This window comes from Hermetia illucens, chromosome 1, assembly GCF_905115235.1.
Source record: "Hermetia illucens chromosome 1, iHerIll2.2.curated.20191125, whole genome shotgun sequence".
Classification (NCBI taxonomy): Eukaryota; Metazoa; Arthropoda; class Insecta; order Diptera; family Stratiomyidae; genus Hermetia; species Hermetia illucens.
Genome location: NC_051849.1, coordinates 10,486,388 through 10,509,348, shown reverse-complemented (window position 1 = coordinate 10,509,348; position 22,961 = coordinate 10,486,388). Strand labels below are relative to the sequence as shown.

At 44.2% G+C, this 22,961-nt stretch overlaps 1 protein-coding gene across 5 annotated transcripts in view; it reads left to right on the top strand.

Annotated features, from left to right (window-relative positions):
* The window catches only part of LOC119648203 (probable beta-hexosaminidase fdl), a 251,745-nt gene that overhangs the window by 211,084 nt on the left and 17,700 nt on the right, over positions 1–22,961 (top strand). For 4 of the 5 annotated variants that reach the window (XM_038049842.1, XM_038049833.1, XM_038049817.1 and 1 more), the window contains 2 exons: positions 9,271–9,459; positions 9,529–10,097. In XM_038049842.1, the coding sequence (XP_037905770.1) occupies positions 9,290–9,459; positions 9,529–10,097 (739 nt within the window). In that variant the 5' untranslated portion in view covers positions 9,271–9,289. Of the gene's footprint in view, positions 1–9,004; positions 9,202–9,270; positions 9,460–9,528; positions 10,098–22,961 lie in introns of those variants that run through there. The other variant, XM_038049809.1, reaches the window with a different exon arrangement.

Here is a 22,961-nt window from a genome sequence, read left to right as displayed (position 1 = left end):
GTTTTACTAGAATACGGTGTGAGTTTTATGTGTTTCGGTCAGTTCCGAAGCGGCGAAACATAGTCAATATATGGTGCATATATATACGTCTACGTGCAAGGAGGCTGTATTGTTGAAAATCCTGTTTGATTGACTTACGGAGTTGAGTGAAAGGATATGTTTTCTTGTTGACTCGGGTACTCGAACTTGAATCATTTTAAAAAGCTGCAGATTAAGTATTTCACCCTATTGTTTCAAGGATGTCTGTCTGCAGCCTTTGAGCAGGATGTGTAGCTTGGTAGTAGGGAAGCAAAAAATATAACAGACGAGACATTTGTGCTAACAGAGTCGTGAAATGTTGAGAGAACATTGGGAAAATGAATGGCGCAATTAGGGTAATTGCGGCTGTTCTATGTCGGTTTTTATAGGAAAGGACCTTTAAAATCATTCAGCACTATACATAGAGTATGTTTTGAAATTTTTATGCAGGATACGGGACAATGTTAAACTTTGAAATAATTCAAACTGAAATTTAGATGTTTAAATTTCAAATTTTCACTAACTCTTAATGAGGGCTGTAAAGTGCGCCAAAGGACATGAGACACATTTTCGATATTTTTTCAAACGCCTAAAACTCATAGTGATAATTTTCTGACAAAGGAAAATAATAAAGCAGGGTCGGGGAAATCGTGAATAAAGGTTTTCAAAAATACCTTGAAAAGAAAATATAATTTTCTACAGTGTGTGTGTTTGAGGTGGGCAAGAGGCGAAGCCTCTGGTCACTCAGACCCTAGTGGTCAATTGTACTCGATTCCCCTGTCTAACAGAATATCCCGGATTCGTTCATGTATCGCAGGATTTCCGTTAGTGGATATAATGCTACCTGCTGCAGTTGTAGCACATCAGCACCAAAAATGTGATATCTGATGCGTCCATAGAGGGGGCACTCACATAGAAAATGTTCCATGGATTCCGCTTCCTCATTATAGGATGGACACGTATCATCTTGGATAATTCATATTCTGAAAATATGCCAAGCTAGTAAAATATGGCCAGTCAAAATACTTGTGCAAGTCATCCGGCTTTTCCACAGGATACACTTTGTAGTATTTTCATTTGGTTTTGACAGGAAAAGTTTGGGGTATTTAGCAGCGTTAAGGGGGTCATCCCGTGTGTCGGGTTGGAGAAATCGATTTTTTTTTTCTTGCATGAATTGTATCTATATATAGTAGAGAAAATGTGGGCAAAGGGATTTTCCGATATTCCGAGTCCTTCAGAAATTACAGTGCTAAACAGGTAAGGAGTTTGCAGCCGCGGCTAGAGTACTCGATGAGAAAGAGCATCGAATCTTTTTTTACCTGTTAGTTTTTTACCTGAGCCTTATAAATTTGAACACAGGTATAAATATAAAAAGATAGAAAACCAATCAATTGTCTAAATTTATTTGCTGTTTGGAATAAAAAGGATAATCCAGTCTAGAGTGAGCACTGAAAGGCTTTCCAGCTATACTCAGTTATATTTTGTTGTAAGTATTGTGCTGTTTGTGTGCTCAGTGATTTTTTTAAATGGATCCTACGAAGGGAGATCGCTTTAACGTTCAACGTCATGCTCGCACTAAACAACGAGTACTTCATGGGAATCGATACTTATCAGAGAAGAAAAAGGACTTCGCATCAACATCAGCAAAGAAACTTTTAGCAAGCATGAACATGGATGTTCCAATTGCGACAAGTTTTGTATATTGTATATTGGATTTTGCTGGAGTTTTCTCCGGTATTTCTGTAAATTTTTGCAAATAATAAAATATACGTGGTAGTTAAAAAGGAATGCGTAGGATATGTCGAGAAGAGAATGGGAACGCGACTTAGAAATCCAAAAAAGAATCGCAAAGTCATTGGTGAAAAAGGGGCTGGAAAACTTACTGATAAGGTTATTAACGGCCTCACTACGTGTTTTGGGCTAGCTGTTCGTCGACGCAAATTCGATAGAAGGAATGAAGCAAGAAATTTGGCAACTTTCTTCCATAAATGTTCTACAGACGAAAATCCTTAGCATCAAAATTGTCCAGCAGGCGAGGACAGTTCGTGCAAATGGCGCAAAGCGGAAGCTAAAGGAGAACTGGATAGTTTCCACCACGAGAAGGCACCTTTGGCTGAAGAAGTTCAGACAGTCATCAAACCAATCTACGAAGATTTGTCACGAGATGATCTATTGAACAGATGTTTAGGAGCAGAGACCCAAAATAACAATGAGTCGTTAAATGAATTGATCTGGACTTTCGCTCCTAAACACCTTCATTCTGGGGCCAAGGTGGTAGAAATAGCCACTTTTCTGGCTGTAATTATGTTCAATGAAGGATTCAATAGCATTCACAAAATCCTAGTGACAATGGGATGTCAAGTTGGTCACATATGTCAGGTTTATGCCGAGCGCCGTAATGAAGTGCGAATTTGGCGGTCCGAAAAATGATCGACTGACCTCACTAAAAGAGGCAGAATTGAAACCAGAGAGCAACAATCGACCTTACAAGACTTTTACGAAGAAACGGAGGATACTCTCTATGGACTAGGTGTACCAGATTAATGGTGAGTTAAAATTTTACTGTTGATAATCACATTTAAATTTTCAAATGCGTTTTTCTCGAAACTGCATCTTGAAAATCGGCTGCCACCATAGCTCAAAATCTATCCAACCAAATTCTTTGAAATTTTCACGACTTCTTTAATACATATTTCTACGGTCCGCAAACTAGGATAATTGCAATCGGACGGGTAGTTTTTTTTTTATTCATAAAAAAAGCCGTAAAAAAACACCAAAATCCAAAAAATTAAGTTTAAAAGCCCACCAAAAATTTACCTTTTAATATTTTCTAATTATCCTAGTTTGCGGACCGTGGAATATTGTCTACATTAAAATGCCTTTTAGTTTTTTTTCCTCAGATGAACACAGCGCCCTCCAGCGTGGCAGCAGAAAAACACCTTTTTTTGGAGATGGGTGCATAAATTGACACGTATTCCAAAAACTAGCTACGATATCAAGCGGAAAAATTTATCACATATACTAGAGATATCAATAAACATATGGTGAAAAAATCACGTTTCTATCTTTATCCAGTCCTCCAAAATAATTTTTCAAAAAATGGCAAAAAAAAACGGCCTTCACACGGGATGACCCCCTTAAGGCATTATGGGATGCTTGTTCCCAGCTTTTGATAATAGCATTAGCCAATGCTTTTGACACCACAATTGCTAGTCCCGATCCGTACATGGGGGAGATTGAACCCTCTTTTGTTAAAGTATTCGAGATTTTATTTCCCTCTACACCAGAATGACCGGGTACCCAGAGAAGTTCCAACGTATTAACTCTAGTAATAGAGTTCAATCGATTTCTACATTTCTGAACGAATTTTGAAGCGATCAAAAGATTGCTCAACGCTCTTAATGCAGTTTGACTACCCCTACAGATTGCCATGCGCATACACTTCAGCCTGAAAGACCTTTGTATATTGTCCTAAGGGAAAAGCCCACTTCTCGTTTTTATTCGAGAGATAGATGCTCCAGAACCCTGTTCTGTTTCTCAGCCTTCAACAGTGAATTGAGGGTGAGGCTTCATCTGGCACTCGCCAGTCTTTAATCAACTCTAACAACTTTCAAGTGCCGATTGTTAGGTCAATTACTTCACTTGTTCTTGGCCCCACGAACGTAAGCGCGTACCCTATGTTCATGGTCATCAGATCAGCTGAAGCGATAAAGTCAAACAACTTCTCTCCTCTAGGATTGCATTTGCTACTGCCCCAACAAATGTGCTGAGCATTCGCATCACAACCTATTAAAAGTTCAAAGTCACCTGATTCTGCATATACTACCAGATCCCTTAGTCCTTGCGTCGTCGGAGGACTCAAAGAATCATAGGGTAAGTAGACAGAGACAACTATGACATTTCTCCTCTTACCATTAACCTGGTATTGTAAGTTGACCGCAACAAGGTCTTGAGAACAGAATTGTCTCAGCATGGTTGCTTCTAACAATTTTGACATCAGAACGCAGGCCCTCGATCAAAATCCTCCTTGATTTCGCACAGGTGGTAAGCCTTCGCTACCTAAGATCCGCGGATGCTAAGTAATGTGAGTAGATTCTGCCCCTGACAGTCGCCAGCGAGACATCAACTGCACCCGCCGAAGGACTGCCAAGATCAGAGCCCTGTGTGGGCAGTCTGTCAGCCTGTTCATTTCCTTTTATGTTCTTATGCCCGGGAATCCAGAGGAGAGTGACCTTGAGCGTACCGCTCAGACTGTTCAGCTGGTTTCTGCACTGCCCCACGAGCGTATCGTCGATGAGAACAAGGTCTTAATGGCCGCTTGGCTGTCGGTCAGAATGGCTATGTTACGTTTGGGGCTCGGATCATGCTCTAGTCATCGACAGACTTCCAGTATCGCCAGTACTTCCACATGGAATACACTGGCGGAACCTAAGAGGCCATACGACTCGGATACACTGTGTGTGTGTGTGTATTCCATCTTTGCTCCATCGGTAAAGAATACTGTGTCATAACCTTGCAGCACGCCGCGCGTCGGTCTTCCATTTTGCCCTGGTTGGAAAATCCACAGCAAAGTTTCTCGTGAAGTTCAGCTTGCGTATGGTATAGTCCGTGGGGAATGCCCAAATTTCCTGAGTTAAATCGTTTACGATGTTACTGTGGTCGTTGGGCTTCGCTGTCCAGCATCCGGACTCACGTAATCTGACGGCATTGCACGCTATAACGTATTTAATATGGAGATCTAGGGGGAAGAAATGCAGGAGTAGATTGAGAGCATTTGCCGGGTCGGACTGCAGAGCTCCAGTAGCACCTTTGAATAATATTAAGCTTCGTTCTACTGTACTTTTTGGTCAGAGCCTGGCAACATAGAGTAGAGCCGTACGTCAGAATTGGACGCACTACAGCGGCAAACATCCAGAGAACCATCCACGGCTAGAGACTCCATTTCTTTGCGAAGGTTCTCTTGCAGGCATAGAACGCTATACAGGCCTTCTTAACCCAGTTCTATGTTCAATCTCCAATTTAGTTTTGGATCCAGAATTACACCCAGATACTTTACATTGGAGGAGAGAACCAATCTTTGTTTATTCAGCCGCGGTAGCTGGAATTCAGGTACCCTTGTCTTGGTGGTTTTGGTTGGGTTTATGACGAATCCGCACAGGCACACTTTCCGCAACGATCCTTCCATAATGTCGTCCATAATGGACGTAAACATCTCTGACACTAATATCACCACGTCATCGGCATACGCCACTACCGTCATCCCGCTGCTGTCCAATATTCGTAAAATTTTGTGCACCACTATTAACCAGAGCACCGGAGAGATGGCGCCACCCTGGGGCGTGCCTCTTTTCACAGCTTTGGTCAATTAGTTGCTTTCAAGGCAGCTAGGGTATACTGCTTGTACTGCAGTGACCGCTCAACCGTGCCAATTACCTCGTCCAGAGCGGTTTCTGTTGATTTGCCTCTAAGGTAGGCATGCTGGGACTTAGAGAAAGGCGTTCTCTCCATAATAGCCCTTAAGTGGATGTCCAGGACGCGCTCTAGAATCTTCAACACGGAAGAGGTGAGGCTGATTGGTCGAAAGTTCTTCGCGAATCATGGCAGCGCCTGCCCGCTTTCGTTATGAAACTGTGGGCACGTATCCTAAAGAGATACAGCTCCGGTAAATCTCAACAATCCACGCACAACCCTTTCCTGCTGCTTCTGTAGCATGATTGACATTATACCATCTCGACCCGGAGATTTATATGCGAAGAAGCTGTTTATAGCCTTGTCGATCTTATCCTCGGTAATTACCGATTTGATAGTCTCGCAGGGCTGGGGTGGCCGTAAACCCTCCAATCAAGGCTCTCACTCACAGTCCTCCTCTCTGACGGGAAAGTATATCTGAACCAGCTGGTCCAAGGTTTCACCAGAAGATTCCGTCCAAGATCCTTCCGAATTTTTGAGAAAAGATGGGCTCTTATGTTCCTTGGACTGAACTTTACTGAGCCTGGTACTTTTGATGTTCTGGCAATAGTCCAAGCAAGACCGCTTCTGGGCGGTTTTAATGGCAAACTTGAACTTCTTCAGGCAGTCCTTGTATGGTTGCCAATATTTATATATGTAGCAGATGATCAGCTTCCTGAGGTTTCCACCACGGAGGCAGTGTCTTCTTGCTGTATTTAGCAGGGCACGAGACCTTAAAGGCAATATCGAATGTCTTTTCCTGATCTTCGATTCCAGTTCGTCTGTCAATCTTGCCAATTTACGCACCGGAAAGTTTGTTCTTAATTACTTGACCAAACTTTCTCCAGTAGATCCTCATGGGGTCTCTGAAGGGTTTGGGGATCTCTGCGGCGAGATCTAGACTGAAAAGTATCTAACTGTGATCTCTGCTCAGGCACTCTCAAGTTCTCCACCCTAAGAATCCCATTGTCGGTTATTAGGGTGATATCAATGACCTCCTCCCAACCGTCACAGTGCTCGGAGCTGAGGAAATGGAAGGTTGGTGTGCTGCCCCTGTTACACATCGATAGGTTTGAAGTAATAATGAAATCGAAGAATGACTCATCTCCTTCGTTAATTTCCGAGCTGTCCCAAAACGTATGCTTTGCATTGGCGTCGCAGCCTATCAACAGGTTGGCCTTCTCTGTTGCTATGGTGCTCGTCCAATGTTGCAGTTCTTCTGGTGGAGCTGATCGGTCGTGAACCATGTAAGTTGTGGAAATATACACGTTTACTGTCCAAGCCTGCTCCAGTTTGACCGCGACTAGGTCGCTGGAACTCAGATGCTCTAGCTCTATCCTGATCAACGTATCCTGTGCTGTGGAATAAATTAAAATATTTGCTTTGGAACCCTTTGATGATTCAGTCGCCGCCGACTCAGTGTTCCTCTATTAGTGCAATGTCGATGTCTTCCTCTAGGAGGAAGACAAGCAGATTAGTCGAGGCGCACTTCGAGTGCTGTAGATTTATCTGCGCTACCCTAGACATGATCTGCTTGCGTGGGGGGTTCGTCAGTTCCCATCGGACCATCGATCCTCATCTCCTCCAAGAGCTCGTTGGATCCAGGTCCTCGTCCGGTTTTGCAGAGCGAAGCACTTTCACCTTTGCGTTCCTGATTCCGAGCCGCACTTTATAGTCGACCTTTTCCAGTATCACCAGGCACTCTTCGTTTACACGGAGCAGAAAAGGTTGGCTGTTTGTCTGGAGTTCAGTCCAGTCGTCCATGGGAATCCTGGGGTTTTGAAGGGGCACGGATTAGACCAGCTTGTCCTTATCCATACGGATCTTTGGCAACTAGATGCGAGCGACCGGTCGCCTGGGAATCTCGTCATAGGGGATGACTTTGAGCTTCCAGGCGTCGCTGATTTTAGCGACGCACGAACTGCAAGCTATAATGTGGAACCCACGGACCACTTGAGAGGAGTTAAAGCAGGGGATGGATCCCATTGGCGTCCAGGAGATGCTCAATGACCATCTCCGACAGCCTGGCCTCAACACTGGCCCACACCTCCAGCGCTAGTTTGCCGCTAGCACCATATGTAAGTGGCTCTTGGCCACGTCGCTTAAGGGTTTCGCAGTACGTGGCTCATCAGCTGGCTGTTGCTATTTGCTTTTCTCCAGATGTTACTTAGCGTCCGAGCTCTTGCCCGCCCTGCAACGCCTGTAATCTTGTTCGCACTCGTCTTAAGACCGATTGCGTTTGCGAGCGGTGGGATTCGCATTCTCCTCGTCTCCCAGGCGTTTGCTGTTGGGTTCCTCAACAATCGCTTGGTGTTTAGCGAGGTCTTTTCGTCCCGCTCGTCGATATGAATGATATGGATGTCTCTTTATTCTTAGCAATCTTGCTGAGAATACGCATGGCCTTCTGGTACTAGCTCTTGACCAGGATACCGGTGGACCTTCGCTTCTTAGCCGGTTTTCGGTGACCTATGTTCTGGTCGGTCTTTACTTTCGATGGATCCCCCGACGTCGAGGGTTTCGGGTTGCAGGGATGTGTGGATTCCAGGCTGGAAACCACTTGTCCGTTTGCCACTTAGCTTCAGGAGGTCCCTGCGGCTGGTTTCAGCACAGCGGTGCTACGGCTGCCACCGAGTGTGCTGCTTTCGACGGCTACTGTCTCCTGGCGGGATGCCAGCAGCTCGTCTTCCGATGATGCGCCTGGTATCGCTACCTTTTTCTGTCGTTGGTTTTTTGTTTTTTTTTTAAAGTTCAGTCCATGTCTTGGTCCCACGAGTAGTCTGGGAAGAATGTCCACCCTGGCTAGCCCGTCCACCACGGTAAGGAACTTAATTTGAAACTGAAGGTGCCCAAGGTATTCAGAGTTCGTATACTAAGGACCAAGCTCTCCATTGGCCATGCAGCTCTCGGCGTATGATGTTCCACTTTGGCTTGGGATCCTACTAGCACCTTCTCCAGCGCAGGGAGGACGATCCCCGGGCTGTTACTTCGGCTCATCCCCCCGCCAGATCCACTTGCCCCTAATATATGACCAGCAGACAAACGGATCCTCGTCACTTGGATGAGCTTACTCCCAGCCCGGCTCTACACACTCTTGGCCCGCCTCTAGGCGGTTTTCAATGGCCACCGCGAGGGGGTCATGTGAGGAGTTGCCGAATTATGCAACCACGACAAAGTGGTGTCCGATGGGAAGTTCCAGTAGATCCTTTAAATGATAAAGCTTGACCTTTGGTCCATTAAGAACATATAGTTTACATGGAGATCTGAATTCTCTCCTTGTAGATGACGAAATTCTTAATCAAATTAAAAAAATATCGAGAAAGAGCAATCAAATATTCTTGGCAGAAAATTGTCGCACATTTAATTAATCTATCCTTCATATTGTGCCTTAGTATATCGGTCAGGCTTACCTGGAGTGGTAAATGCTAAAATCGCTCCAAATATTGCAGGTCGAATTCAGCAATCTCCACTTTGTTGTTCTTGTTGTCTGGTTGGGTATGAAAAATTGAATATCGGCAAAGAGGCGGACTTCCATTCATTCTCTCGGAGTGCACAGTTGCATATAGCGGTAGACCCAAGTTCTGTGCGGAAAAAGGGTATCTGGTGACAGTTCCCTTTGTCTTTTAACTTTATTTCACAAAAAATGCGATATTGGGAATATTTAAGGAAAATGCTTTCGTTTCTGGCCAGCATTCCGGCAGTTTTGTACTTTTTCATTTTCATGCTAAGTCTTAAATTGTAATTTAGAAATATTTAATTATATTTACTTTGAAAATTGGAAAATGACGTGGATTTTCTCCTTTTCAGGTTACGTTTGTTTTTTAGGATGGCACTGGCCGTGTCCCTTCGCAAGGCACTGATGGTGCTGCTGGCCACAATGATAGTCATTCTCATGCTATTCTATTGGAACCAGTCAAACCTGAAGCCTACATCCTTCATCAGCACTTTTGAGAAGTCCATTAAAAATAGACTAGCATCATCTTACCTTCTTTCGTTGTAAGTATCCTTTCGTTAACAAAGAGAAAATCATTTTTTGTATATCCTTTTTCCTTTGATATTTTCCAGGCCTACTGAAAAAACGTGGACATACAAATGCGAAGGAGACAAGTGCGTCCGGCATCACTATCTGACGGAAATTAAAAATGAGAAACGTGTCCCTTTTATGACGTGCTCCATGACTTGCGGTGACATCAATATATGGCCTCATCCAACTATTAAATCTGCCTTCAGTTCGAAATCGATACGTTTCACCGCTGAAGATGTTCAATTACGAATCAATACACCTTTCGATCAAGTGGAGAGTCTATTTCGTGATGCTTTTACAATATTTTTACACGATTTAAGGCATATTGAGAAACTTCAAGAAATTGAAACGGGAAACGGTGGTAATGGCGGTGATGCAAACTCGCCAGGATCCACCAGTACCGGGACGGGCGCGAGTGGCAGTGTTAGTGGGAATAATAATGAAATTACTGCGATTAATACGAAAATTAATGAAAAAGTACATAATTTTTTTAGTAGACGTAAGAAGCACTGTGATATTGATAACTTCATAGTTGAGGTTGATATTAGGAAATCGAATGATATTAATTTAAATTTTGAGACTGATGAGAGCTACAATATAACGTCGACATGTGAGTATAGCTTTTCCGGCTTCATTCATAATTTATAAGATAAGATTAGTCTGCTTTAATCTTTGCTCTCGTAACCTTACTAGATTATGTCGATAGTTTGGTTGTTTTCCAGAACTACAACCATTTCTTCTACCAAAGCATCATCCATTATTATCCTTTTTTAGTGCATCATGTACAGACTGCCAACAGATACTCTCTAAATCCATGTTATACATTTTCATATTAACTTTTTCAAGTTTGCTGAACAATCATGACATGCTCTCAATTCTCCCCCTTTCCTGACACAACAGAATGTTCTAAGCACTGCAAAACATTTAATCTGCGATTGGCCTATTTCCTTTCCTTTGATTCGAGATAAAATCGATTGAATGCATAATTTCACTCGTTTTACAACTATAGATCGCCTCTTGCAGTTATTTTTTATTTTTATTTACTCTCTCGAAGTATCATTCACTTTACGATGCATGCTTTACTATTTCCCCCAAGACCTCATCACTTTGACCTAGTCAGGTCAATTGAAGAGGTGAAAAATGTCCTTCCTGCCTTTCAGTAGTTTCTTATGTTGAATGATTATAGCTTTATGTGTTTCGTGGCGTCTTTTTAAAGGGACAGTGCATAGTATGTACGGTAGCGAAGATACTCGCCCTTTTATATTTGCTTGTAAAGTAAAGGTTACAGGATTTTTCTGTGCGTTTTCTAAAACAAGTAACAGAGTGAATAGAATCTTTTTCTTCAGCTTTTGTCCCGTTCACAAGCGGGGTCGGCTCGTTGTGATCGCCTTCGCCATTTGGCTCTATCGAATGCCTGATCTGGGTGCAATCTCGAGGCTTTCAAATCCCCATCCAGCGTATCAAGCGACCGTTGCTTAGGTCTGGCTTTTGGTCGTTTACCATTGACTTCGATGTTCAGACCAATCTTGGCAAGTGAATTCTCGTTAGCACGAATTGCGTGACCATACCATCGAAGACGCCTCTCTCGCAACTTTTCCACGATCGGTGCAACCCCATAACGATCGCGGATATCCTCATTTCGGATGTGATCTGAACGTGTGACGCCACTAGTCCAACGTAGCATCTTCGTCTCCATTACCGCAAGACGCCGTTCATTGTCTTTTATGGTCGGCCAACACTCAGAACCATAGAGAGCGACTGGACGGACAGTCAAATCTAAGACCGGTTTTGGAAAGTACTAACCAAGACCTTTCATTTGATATCCCACATGACTATATTTGATGAAAAAAATGTACACTACCCTTCTCCATGTATGCGGACCCCCTAGGATAGATCCCTGCGCTACTCCCGAAGAGACCTCTATCGTCCTCTGACTCTCTAGGGTCTCAGAACAGAGCGGCTCCTCAGATAATCCTTCCATATCCGTAAGAAATAGCTCTTTCGATCTTGCAGAATTAAAGCATTTCTGACGTTAAGCGTTGCGGGGAGCACTACCCGTCGGCTCGGCACTCGATGAGCGGCATTCATAATTTGGATGACAGCATCAACTGTGGATCTCCTTGCTCTAAAATCAAACTGCCGTGGGGATAAGTCTCCAACAGCACGTATCGCTTCAGCGAATCTGATGAGGTTTTCGAGCACTTTCTTGGCCGTGTCAATCATTCAAAGTGGTCGGCATACAGGCAGTCACTCATGGTTGCCTTTCTCTTTCTTTCTTTCGTTAATACAACAATCCATATTGGATCAGGGCCTTCAAGTATGTTAGAGCACTTCATTCAGGACCGTAACGGTACACTACAGCACATTGTAGGAGGCAATGTGGTCAGCATTGCGCGGTGTTGGTATCCGATATGCAGTCACGATAACAAATCCCTCTGCCACCAATGAGATTGGAACCGCGACCTTCCGCTACAACAATCTAGCGCTTTAATCACTTGAGCCATCCGGACACCTTACAATGGGAAGGGAAAATGTCCTCTTTCAGACAAACGTTGAATGCGCCGCGCAATAGGCTTGGCCGATGTTGAAGTACTTGTTTCCATCGCTCTGCATTAATACCATAGGGTCCTGTCGCCTTCTTGTTTCTCATAGAGAGGAATGACTCTTCCAACTCTTTTATGGAAAAAAGTGAGCAGTCCTCGGCACCCACCACGCTCCTGGCATCATCCCGTACCAGATGCACAAGGAATAGTGCCCGTACAATGCGGTCAATCTACGCGGCCTTAAGTGATCAGGGTTTCCACAGAGCTCCAATTTCTCGGGATACAAATTTGTAACCGAGTCCCCACGGGTCTCGACCAGGTCGACCAGGTCCTGCCAGCAGCGACCTCCTGTTTATTGCGCAGCGGAGTTTTCTTCTGGCTGATTTGTACTCTGTCATTGTAGTAGATACATGCCTCCTCCCGGACGGAGGAGGCACGTTGTGTCAAGCGACGGAGTTTGTGATACTCCCTCTGGACCTCTGGAAACTCCGCAGGCCGTCGTTTTCAGGTTCATGATTAAATTTACGTCAATGCCAGCTGCAGCGTCACCACCCTCAAGAGTGCCCCCAGTGAAGCCCCACCTGCTCGAAGAATTTCGACAAACTTCCCGCTGTTCACCTTCGAGAGGTTGTGCCAACCACTTCGAGAGCGATGTAATCTTCCAGAACTCGCCACCCTTCCACCAGCGACACCAGTGATTCCGACGCGAAGCTTACATTGGGAATGCTTCCTTCGCAGCCTGGGCGCCGGAATGTTGGGGTGAATTTGATATTTAAAATTACGAATCCTGTTCTCGCCGCCATTTCGAGAATTCATTTCCCTCTGGAGTCTGGATGAACCATGTCCCATTCCCCCTGGCATCATAGTCACTCCAACCAGGGCACACCAGCAACTCTGCGTCGAAAGTCCGGCATCGTTTCATTCGGTCTTAGATAAACATTGAAAAACGTTACCCCTAAACGTCGAATATTTATCTGTAGGATGCGGATCATGTTAACCGCATCTTAGCTCTTTCCAATTTTGCTCTGAAGACTGGACACCGCCCCGAGCCCGCAGTGTGTGCAAAGCTCTCATCAGACGCGCCACGATCTTTGCAAAGACCGCAACTCTCTTTTTTGATATTCGGTATTCGCTTTATTACCTACCTGGCCGTATCTGCGGCAAGTCGTCCCCCTGTCACGTCCCCGATAGGTTGCAGATGTGCGCTCATAATCTAAACATCTGTAACATTTGGTTGGGGCGGCAATTGTACTCGACATGTTACCCAATCAGTTCTGATTTTCCCGCTGTTAAAAAGCTTCCTCGAGTATTGCTTGGCAACTTTCACCACAACGAGTTATTGACCTGGCGAGTTCGCAGAGATGATACCAATCCGGGCATTGGTTACATCTGGACATTCGCGCTTGGTGGCCGCTTCCACTTCGCTCTTTTCTTTGAGGCAGTCAATGCCTCCGATTTCCAGACAGCACGTGGATAGAAACGGAAGCTTTCTCTTCCGGCAGCCTCTTGACTGCTTCACAGAACATATATTTATCTGATATCCTCGGGCTTAATTCGACTAGGACTCCACCAGCTTTTCTTTTCCAAATGGATACTTTTGCTCGGCTATCTTCAACCTTGATCCTATAACCGATTTCGCTGAGGACTTCCGCAAAGGACTTGTCTTCCATCGGTTTTATAAGCAAATTTGACGGTCTGGTCCTCTTTTGTCTGCCCAATTTTTCTTTTAGTGATTCACCTTTCATGTCCGCTTTAAGTTTAGGGAGAGATTTTTCTGACGACGCGGCGTGTTGTTGCCTCTTGTCCCTCTTCGCCTTTTTCTTTTGAGCCGAGGAGAGTGCCTTAGTGAAGCCTCCTTCAGACGCCCCTTTCTTCTTTCGTTTTTTCCTCAGTTCGCTACACAACGGGCTGTCTGGGATTCTTTTAATGCTTCTGATGTTCTCAGCGATGGGCGCGGTTGCTTCTGTTTTTCGCTCATTTTCTGTTGCTCGCCATGTTCGCCTGTAGTACGAAATTTGATCCAAGAACTCCTCCGTTTTTCTACAAGAACGTCGCAGGCCGCATGCGCCTCAGAAATAAAATGCATTTTTTGATAAGCCTTTCCTCTTCGGCTTTCGTAAGAATAGTCGACTGCGCTCCCAATCGATTTATACTTGAAGTCATTTGGTTAGTTTCAGCAGTTTCTACTGTGCCGCTTTTCACAACGACAGCACTCGTCGGGTATTTCAGCCGTTGCTGCGTTCTTCGTTGAGCGCTACGCGAGCGACGCATACAAACGCATCCAACTCTTTCTCCATTTCCATTATCTCCTCATTTATGTCGTTTTTGTTTTTCATTCAAGTTTTTATTAGCACTTCGTGTGCAAGGGAGTGGTTTGCAATAGTCAGGAACGCGTATACCCTCGGGGGCAATACACCTACCTCAGTTCCCTAAGGCCTGACCTACGCTTAGCTGCTTCCGGAACTCATGGACGGATTAGCCTTCACTTGGAGCAACGCGGGCTCCGAATATCAGTTCAATGCACACTACCTGATGAGGGGCTGACTCTTGATACACTCCACAACTACCACCTTGGCAGAACTAGGCTCATGTCGCCCCATCGAAGTCGCTCAGGTGTTGTCGACGTCTCCAGGGACTCCCAGTGTGTTCTGACGTGTATCGGGCATTAGCAGTTCGTTCTTCATCGTGAAACTTTTTCGAGGCTACTACCTAAATCGCAGGTGTAATGTTCGCTAGGCTCGGGCACCACAGGGACGCCACTGTCCGTATCGTAAGCGATCCTTAAGGATCGCCGACGACCCCTAAGGCGGTAATAGTTAAAATAATCCTGATACGCATAAATAACACCTTCAAAGCTTGATCGAAAGAGAGCAGGTGAATTTCCGTACTGGATTCTCCTGAACTCTCTATGTCAACACCTCTCGGTTATTTTAGAATAGTGTGCGGAGTTCAAATCTCCGCTTCATCTGCTCTTCGTCGATTTCAAAGTGTATCGGCTCTACGCACGACTGGCATTCCGGATAAACTATGATAATAGGCTATTATCAGAGCTATATCGGGCACAAAGTGTCACTCATTGCAACGAGGTAAAATCTAAGAGGAACTTGAATTTCAAAGCGGAGACTTTCACTTCTTGTCACCAATACGTTTCCTTGTCATTATTGAAGACATTCTTCATGCTACACGAAGACGACTAACGATTGGGTCAAGGGCAGAAGAGAAACTCATCATGCTGACTCACCTCTGCTCTGTGAGTAGCGTGACTGAAAGTGGTAACGTGGCAAGTACTCAAAAACGACGAAGACGACTAACGGTTTCGTCTAGGGCAGAGGTAACTCATCAAACAAGTGAGAGGAAGTTACTCTCCATTTGGTCCGGTCCAACATCAAGAAGAGGTGGACTTAGGATTCATACTGGACAATGTCATTTTCCTGAAACACTTTGACTACCTTCATGACATCTCCCTCGCCAGTTATGGACCTTGTTCAAATGGTTCTGGACTTGCAGAAGAAGGGGAGTCTAATTGAAGAGCGGCAAAATCAAGTCTCCCACTCGGACTGGTTATCGCACTTTATTTGCATTAATGGGCAGAATATCGAAGACGTCGAACAATTTATATGTCTAGAAAGCGTTGTTTCTGTCGACAACCGCATTGAACTTGGTGTCGCTCGCCTTCGCTGTTCTATAGAAAGCCTGGAAATGCATCTACCTTACCACCCAACATAAAATTGAGGCTATTCGGTACCAATGCTTTCTATGCTACAAATAGTGGGGGAGGTGTGGATGCTGGTGGTCCATTGTATTCGATTCTTCCGTCTAACGGAATATCTAGTAGTGGATATGGAGCTACCCGCTACAGATTAAGCACATCAACACTAAAAATCTGATGTCTAATGCGTCCATGCGGTGCACTCACATAGAAAATGCTGGGTGGGTCGCGCTTCCTCAATACAGGATGGACAGGAGGACACTTATCATATCGAAAAATCCCTGTCATGAGCATGCAGTATGTCCAGCTAGTAAATTATGATCAACCAGAACAATACTACTGCAAGTGTTCCTACTTTTTGACAGGATAAAGTCCGCCGTATATTTGCTTGGCTCTGACAGGAGAAGTTTGAAGTGGCAAGCAGTATTGAAGCTCTGCCACCTGTCATTATGGGAAGCTTGTACCTAGTTTTCGATAGCAGAATTAGCCAATGGTACTGACACTCCAATTGCTGGTTCTAGTCCTGGCATGGGGGAAATTGAACTCTCTTTTGTTGAGGTATCCGGCATTCACAGTGACCAGGTGCCAAAGTAGGTCGGTAGTAGGTAGGATCGAATTGAATCTAGAAATAGAGCTCAATTGACTTCTACGTTCCTGAACAATTTTTGAAGTGATCAAATTACTGCTCAGCGGCATCAATGCAGCTTAATTGTCGTTGCAAATTGCGATGCGCCTTCCCCTCAACCGCTCGTTAGTCACCGAGAATATTGCACTTAGTATGCATACACTTCAGCCTAAAAGACTGTTACATATCGTTCGAAGGGGAAAGACCACTTTGAAGGGTGCTAGCACGTACAATAACAATAATCGGAGGCCATATACGTTCAGTTGTTTCGCAATAGTACATAAACAAATAAATTTTACGCAGTTGCCTGCGCCGATCCGCTAGGCAAAAATGCATTTGCGAATAAATCAGAATAGGCACGTGCATGGCAGACCGTTGCTATTTTTGGTGAAAAAGGTGGTTAAAAATCATCATGTTTGAAAATATATGTATTTGGGTGATGGTTAAATAGGTGTTAGAGTTTCAAGGGATTTTACAATGATAGGGGTTTCTTATAGAAATTGAATTTTTGAATTATACTAATGGATTCATACAAGGTGTAATCGGGACGGAATTTAGAAATTCGAAAAGACATTAATGGAGATCCTAAATGATGCTGAGTAGAAGACGGAGAAAAGCGTTGCTTACTCGTAAATGGATCTTCATCCACTTCAGGATTACAAATATGACTCTTATAATAAAAATCAGTGACAAATCAAAACATCGTCACACACCTCGAAGCTATGCAAAGCTTTTATGTAATCCATTAACTCACTTGATTTTGTGATTCTTTTCACAGTAAATACAGGAAAATGTAATTACTTCTTACCCATTTTCTACACGAACAAAACTCTGTGGTAGTCTACTGTCGATAACCAACCACTACTACATAATTTATATGTACGCGTTCTTTGAAAAATTAATGAGAGCTTCATGTTTGAGTCATTAGTGTATAGTAAATGTACTCACCATTGTGGATAAGAATTATATCGGATAACAAGGTTTCGAATGAGTAAATACACTTGTCATTTGCTTGTTAAGAACATTGTTATGACTCCAGATTACTGACTTGGGAAAAATTTTATCATTCTTTGTGGCTTTATGTGACGGAACAACAAAGAGAGTATTGATTTTCTATAGCATTGGAAAACAGATAAAATCAATGGAAAAGACCGTAGACTTGATGATACTTTTTGTGAGTGAATTGTTTGGAACTTTTTTTGACTTTAGAGGGTCGCGGATATAAAGTTTTAGAGGCCTACAATAATTTTCTTAAAAGCTGCTTAAGCCGCCGCTGAAGTAAATTTTCCCTAATCAGGGACGAAGATGACTTACGGATTCACCTAGGGCAGAGCCAACTCATCACACCCTGCCTCACCTCTGCCTATGAGCAGTATGGCCGAAGCGGTTCGCAGATGGTAAAGCTCTTGTCTTATATTTTCGAAAAACACAACATGACCGCGAATTATAATCAGCGTAAATCCGCCATAGTTCAATCAAAGCTTGGCGGGACCCAGGTTTTTTGTTTGAGATTGACGAAGCCGTAAGCTTTCTTCGTCCCTGATTTTCAGACATTTAAATTCAAAACTAGGAGTCCGTGGACTAAACAAGTGGGAGTAATTTGCTATCGTGCTAAAGTGGACGCAGACTTAGGATCCCTCAATCCTAAAATAAAAAATTTAGCTCCGTTACTTAAGCTTCTTAACGACCTTATGACTCCAACACTGTTGAGTGTTAATTGTGTAAAGAAATGTAGTTCGCGATCACGACCGTTTCCAAAAATTACTTTTGTGTTTGTAAGCTTCCTTTCAACAGCCATTATCAGTTCGACCTCTGATTTTCAGCATCAAAGTTTTTCACACAAATTCACGATTTATATATCTTCAAAGCAGCATTCCGCGGTAGTTAGTTTACTTACTGGGAAGCACACACTTCTTAGTGTGCTTGATGATGAGAATCGCTTGCTTTTGCCATTGCACATATAAGCCCAGTACTCTCCAATTAATTCTTAACAACACTGATTCAGTATCAGTATAACTCAGTATTCTCGATATGTTATTTTAACAAAACCAACCACAGTGCCAAGATAAGGTACATTGTTGTGCATGACGTCCCATAACAATGGACCCAGTGTGAAAGGGAATATCTGTCGACCCTGGGAATTTTCATACTAGGACCAATTGAATGCATTTCTCGCGTCCACGGTCTCTGCATTGCCCTAACAGCTAAGCTGTTAGGTCGAAGGACTATGAAGCCGGCGATCATATCCCGACCATAGATAGGCCACAAGTATCGCAAATATCCCATCCATATGCTATCTACTCCAGTTTGATCATGATTAGCTCGCGGGAAGTCCGGTCCAGGAACAGCAAGGCACTTCCTGGGGAGGGCTGTCCCAATCCGTATCTCTTACGCTGTGGAATGAATCGTAATATTTGCCTTGGGTCCCTTTGACGATTCCTGTATTAGTGAGGTATCAATGCCTTCTTCTCTCCCCAGAAAGTTAAACGAGGGGCACTACAAATGCTGCAGATTTATCTGTGATACCCTCAGCATGAACTGCTCGCTCAGGGGAACCGTCGTTTTCAGTCAGATCGTCGATCATCATCTTCTCCAGGTCGACATTCGATTTTGCACAGTGGGACACTTTGATCTTTGTGTTCCTAGCTCCGAACCGCAATCGTTATTCCGCTTGTTCAAGGCCTGCATTCGCTTTTTGTGTTCATTTGGGGTTACTCCTCTTTGATCCCCGCCCAGTCGTTCATGGAGATCCCGGGTTTTTGGAGCGCATTGATTGTTTCTACTTGCTCTATTCCATGTGAATTTTCGGCAACCAGATGAAGGCAACAAGTCTCCTGGAAATCTCGTGGCATGGAATAATATGGGCTCTTCACCTTAGGAAGCATTGTTGTGCCTAACTAAGAACGATTTGAGAAATTTTCTGGCAAATAAGTCCTCGGATGGTATCATATGATATCTACAGACTACCTGGATGGAATCAAAGTAGGGGATACATTCACCCTGTTCCCCTTGTTGTCCAGGAGATGTTTCGATAATCTGGCATCGACACTGGCCCATACCTCAGGCGACGTTAATGGAATTTCCATTCGCCAGCGTAACCCGTAAGTGACTCCCAGCCACATCGCTGAAGAGCTTCGCTGTGTATGCTTCATCGACCGACAGTCACTGTTTCGCTAGCTGCAGAGGTTACTTAACGTCCGAGCCTTTGCAAATTTTGCTCCTCTTGCTCTGCTGGCTCCGACTTTTTTTTGTTTTCTTGCTTTTTGAAAACACGCACGAAAAGTGTATTTATAGCATTAGAGTCTATTCCGCGAAGTGGCTTTACAATACCTTCAAGGCCGCCTGATTTATTTCTACACTTTGTTCGCCTACGGATCTTTACGTTTCATCATTAGTACTATGTCGTCTTCGTCAATCTATGACATTCGCTACGCTATTTGTAATGAACCTGAAACAACCTGCTCAAAATTCGTTGACAGCCATTGATACTGTGGTAAATCTTTTCACACTAAATGCCTTGGCATTTCCGCAGCTTTCATCGACATTCGTGCAAAGTTTGCTTCGAATGTGCCCTACCGCTGTAACAGTTGTTGTGACACTATGCTCTCTGATGCGATCCAGCTTCTGCATCAGCAAACATTGAGCTCCAATTCAGATGCATTCCCGGCCTTAATTCCGATATTCGGCGCTTTATCTGGCGTCAATATATCACCGGCCACTGGCTCAACCCGCAAAAGTGGCGCAAAATACAAGTGCTATACCTAAGTCTCCCCGTGCACGTAATCCACTTACTTCAACTGCTTCGTTGTTTTTTGATGCGGCTCCAATAGCTTCGACCTTCCCGGCAAACCCTCCAGCCCAAACTTCGCCCGAACGTGCTTCATCAGCAGCGGCTGCTGTTCACCCGTCGATAGGAGTACTTGGGAGCTCCATAGCTCTTCCAGTAGCAACTAACACATCTTCAGCGCTCTATCTTTCCACCGGATTATCAATGCCTTCCGCCGCAGTGCACCAGACATCAGCCGTCTTCATTCCGAGCTCTTATCCTACGCACTCGGGTGGCTCTCTGCTGCAAGTCGCATCACCGCCTAAGCAACTTTTCGTTATCAGACTTGCCTATTCTACTTCTTCCGATGAAGTTCTCAATTACATCAGAAGTAAAGTTGGTTTATCTCCGTCGCCTCTTTCGTGTGCGAAACGGACGAAGGACGGTCCTTCCGACCGGGTAATTGCATTCTTCAAAGTGACGTATCCTCATGACTTCGATACCGTCGCCTAACCATCCTTTTGGTCGCAAGGAGAATTCATTAAGTCTTACCAGCGGAATAAATTACGAACGAATTTCCGTGTCGCCCACCTGTTTCGCTGACCAGTATAAACAAACTGTCAAGTAGCTTAAGTATTTATTATCAAAATGTGAGAGACCTACGTACCAAACTGTCGTGTTTCAATCTTTCTGCCCTGGCTTTCCAACACCATCTCATCTGCAACACTGAAACGTGGTTGGATGATAGGATTTTCAGCTCTGAGCTCCTCGAGGGGTTCTCTGTGTTTCGCTACGACAGAGATCCCGCAACTTCAGGTAAATCAGGTGGTGGAGGTGCCTTGATCGCGGTTTCTTCATTTTCTAACCCCTATGATCGTGTCGCATATTTTCCCTCCCAACGTCGGTCCTTTTATTATATGTTGCCTAACATTCCCGGCCAGCCACAATTTCCAATTTGTTCCTCCCATCCACCTCTCCCTTTATTCACTTTCATGAACACCTATGCTGTTTTTCATCTAAATCGAACTCTTGATCTAGTCCTCTCCAACATGCCAGACCGGTTCCTTTCCCAATCTTCTCTTGTTTTTCCTATGTTACTGTTGATGCCCATCATTCTGCTCTTTAGTTCGAGGTACAATTGCCACGCCTCAACTCTCATACTATCGGCAAGCCTTCTAACTTTTCAACTTTTGTAAGGGCAACTTTGAGGGTTTGAACTTATATCTAGCGTCAATCAACTGGGCATTCTCTTACCATTGACCTGCGACCAAGCCCTCCTCTCCTTTTATTCCATTCTGTCTAACCTCCTTCCTACTTACGTTCCTTCCTCCCCCAAATCCCCGAGCTCCCACTCATTATGGTTCACCACTGAAATCCATAAAAAACTTTATCTGAAGTAAAAAATTTTTCTCCACCGGAAACCGTGCAGACTTTGATCATTTCAGCGCTCTCCGATTTCCAGTTAAGTCGCTAATAGTTAAGTCTAGGAAGGATTATCTGAAGAGTGTTGAAGTTGAATTGGCCCGTGATAACTTGAAGCCTTTCTGGTGTCACATCCGTAATGCCCGCAATGCATCCCAGTTCCCTCCCACTTTCATCAAATTCTCTGGCTCCTCTGCTACCTCTCCTCAGCTATCCCGTGATTTATATTGCACTTCCTTCTCCTCGGTGCGTAACTCCTATTTCTCTTCTTCTGGGTACAGCTTCCTCCTCCATTCCCCTCCTTACTCCCTCTTTGGTGGAGTACCTTATTGACAACCTTGATGCCAATGTCGGATCCGTCCCCGATGGTTTCCCCAACCTCTTCCTGATGAAAGCCTTTAAGTTCATTACCTTTCCTCTCTGCATTATTTTCAATAAGAGCCTCAAAAAGTGTAATTTTCCCAGCCTATGGAAAGAAGCCCTTATTTCTTCCATACACAAAGGCGGAGGCCATACTCTTGTTGAGAATTCCCGCCTTATTTTTCGCTCCTCTCATCCTGCTCTAAGATTCTCGAGAGGTACGTCAATGACTGGTTAGCCACCCACTTCGGTACTGCTTCATAAAACGTTGATCTACTGCTACCAATCTTCTGGACTTCACCAGCTTTCTAGCCAAATGCTTCAACTCCCGGGAGGAAGTTGAGGTATTATTATTTTTCTAAAACCTGATTCCGCTTAGCATGAGACACTATTGTCCAAACTCGCCTCTCTCAACATTCGTCCATCACTTATTACATGGCTTGCCTCCTACCTTTCCTTCCGATCCTGTAGCGTTTCCTTCAATGGTTGCACATCTAGTCCTTTCCCCTCCTCCCCTCCTCTGGTGTGCCACAGGGATCCATTCTAGGACCTCTTTTATTTTTATTCTTTATTAACGACATCCCCTCTATCCTCACTTGTCCTTGCTTGTTATACGCCGACCTCAAACTGTTTTCCTTTGTTTCGTCCCCAATGGATTGTTCTTCCGTGCAGGCAAACCTGGATACTTTGGTCCATTGGTGCATAGTTAATAAGTTGGCTCTTAATGTCAGTAAATGCCAATCAATGTGTCGCTTAACACCTCTCTTACCCCTTTCTCCTACTCTATTGGTGGTTTCTTTCTGTTCTATCTGAACTCTATCGTGGACCTGGGGGTAAGCTTCGACAATAAGCTCAGTTTTGACAGTCTCTACTTCGATATCACCAACCGTGCTTCCAAAATGTGAAGTTTCATACTGCGTTCCTGTACTGATTTCACCTGGGTCCAACCCTCCATAATGCTTTTCAACTCCCTCGTGAGAAGTACCCTTGAGTATTGTTCCGTGATTTAGTCCCCCTTCCGTAATTGTGATTGTCGTGCCCAACAGAAG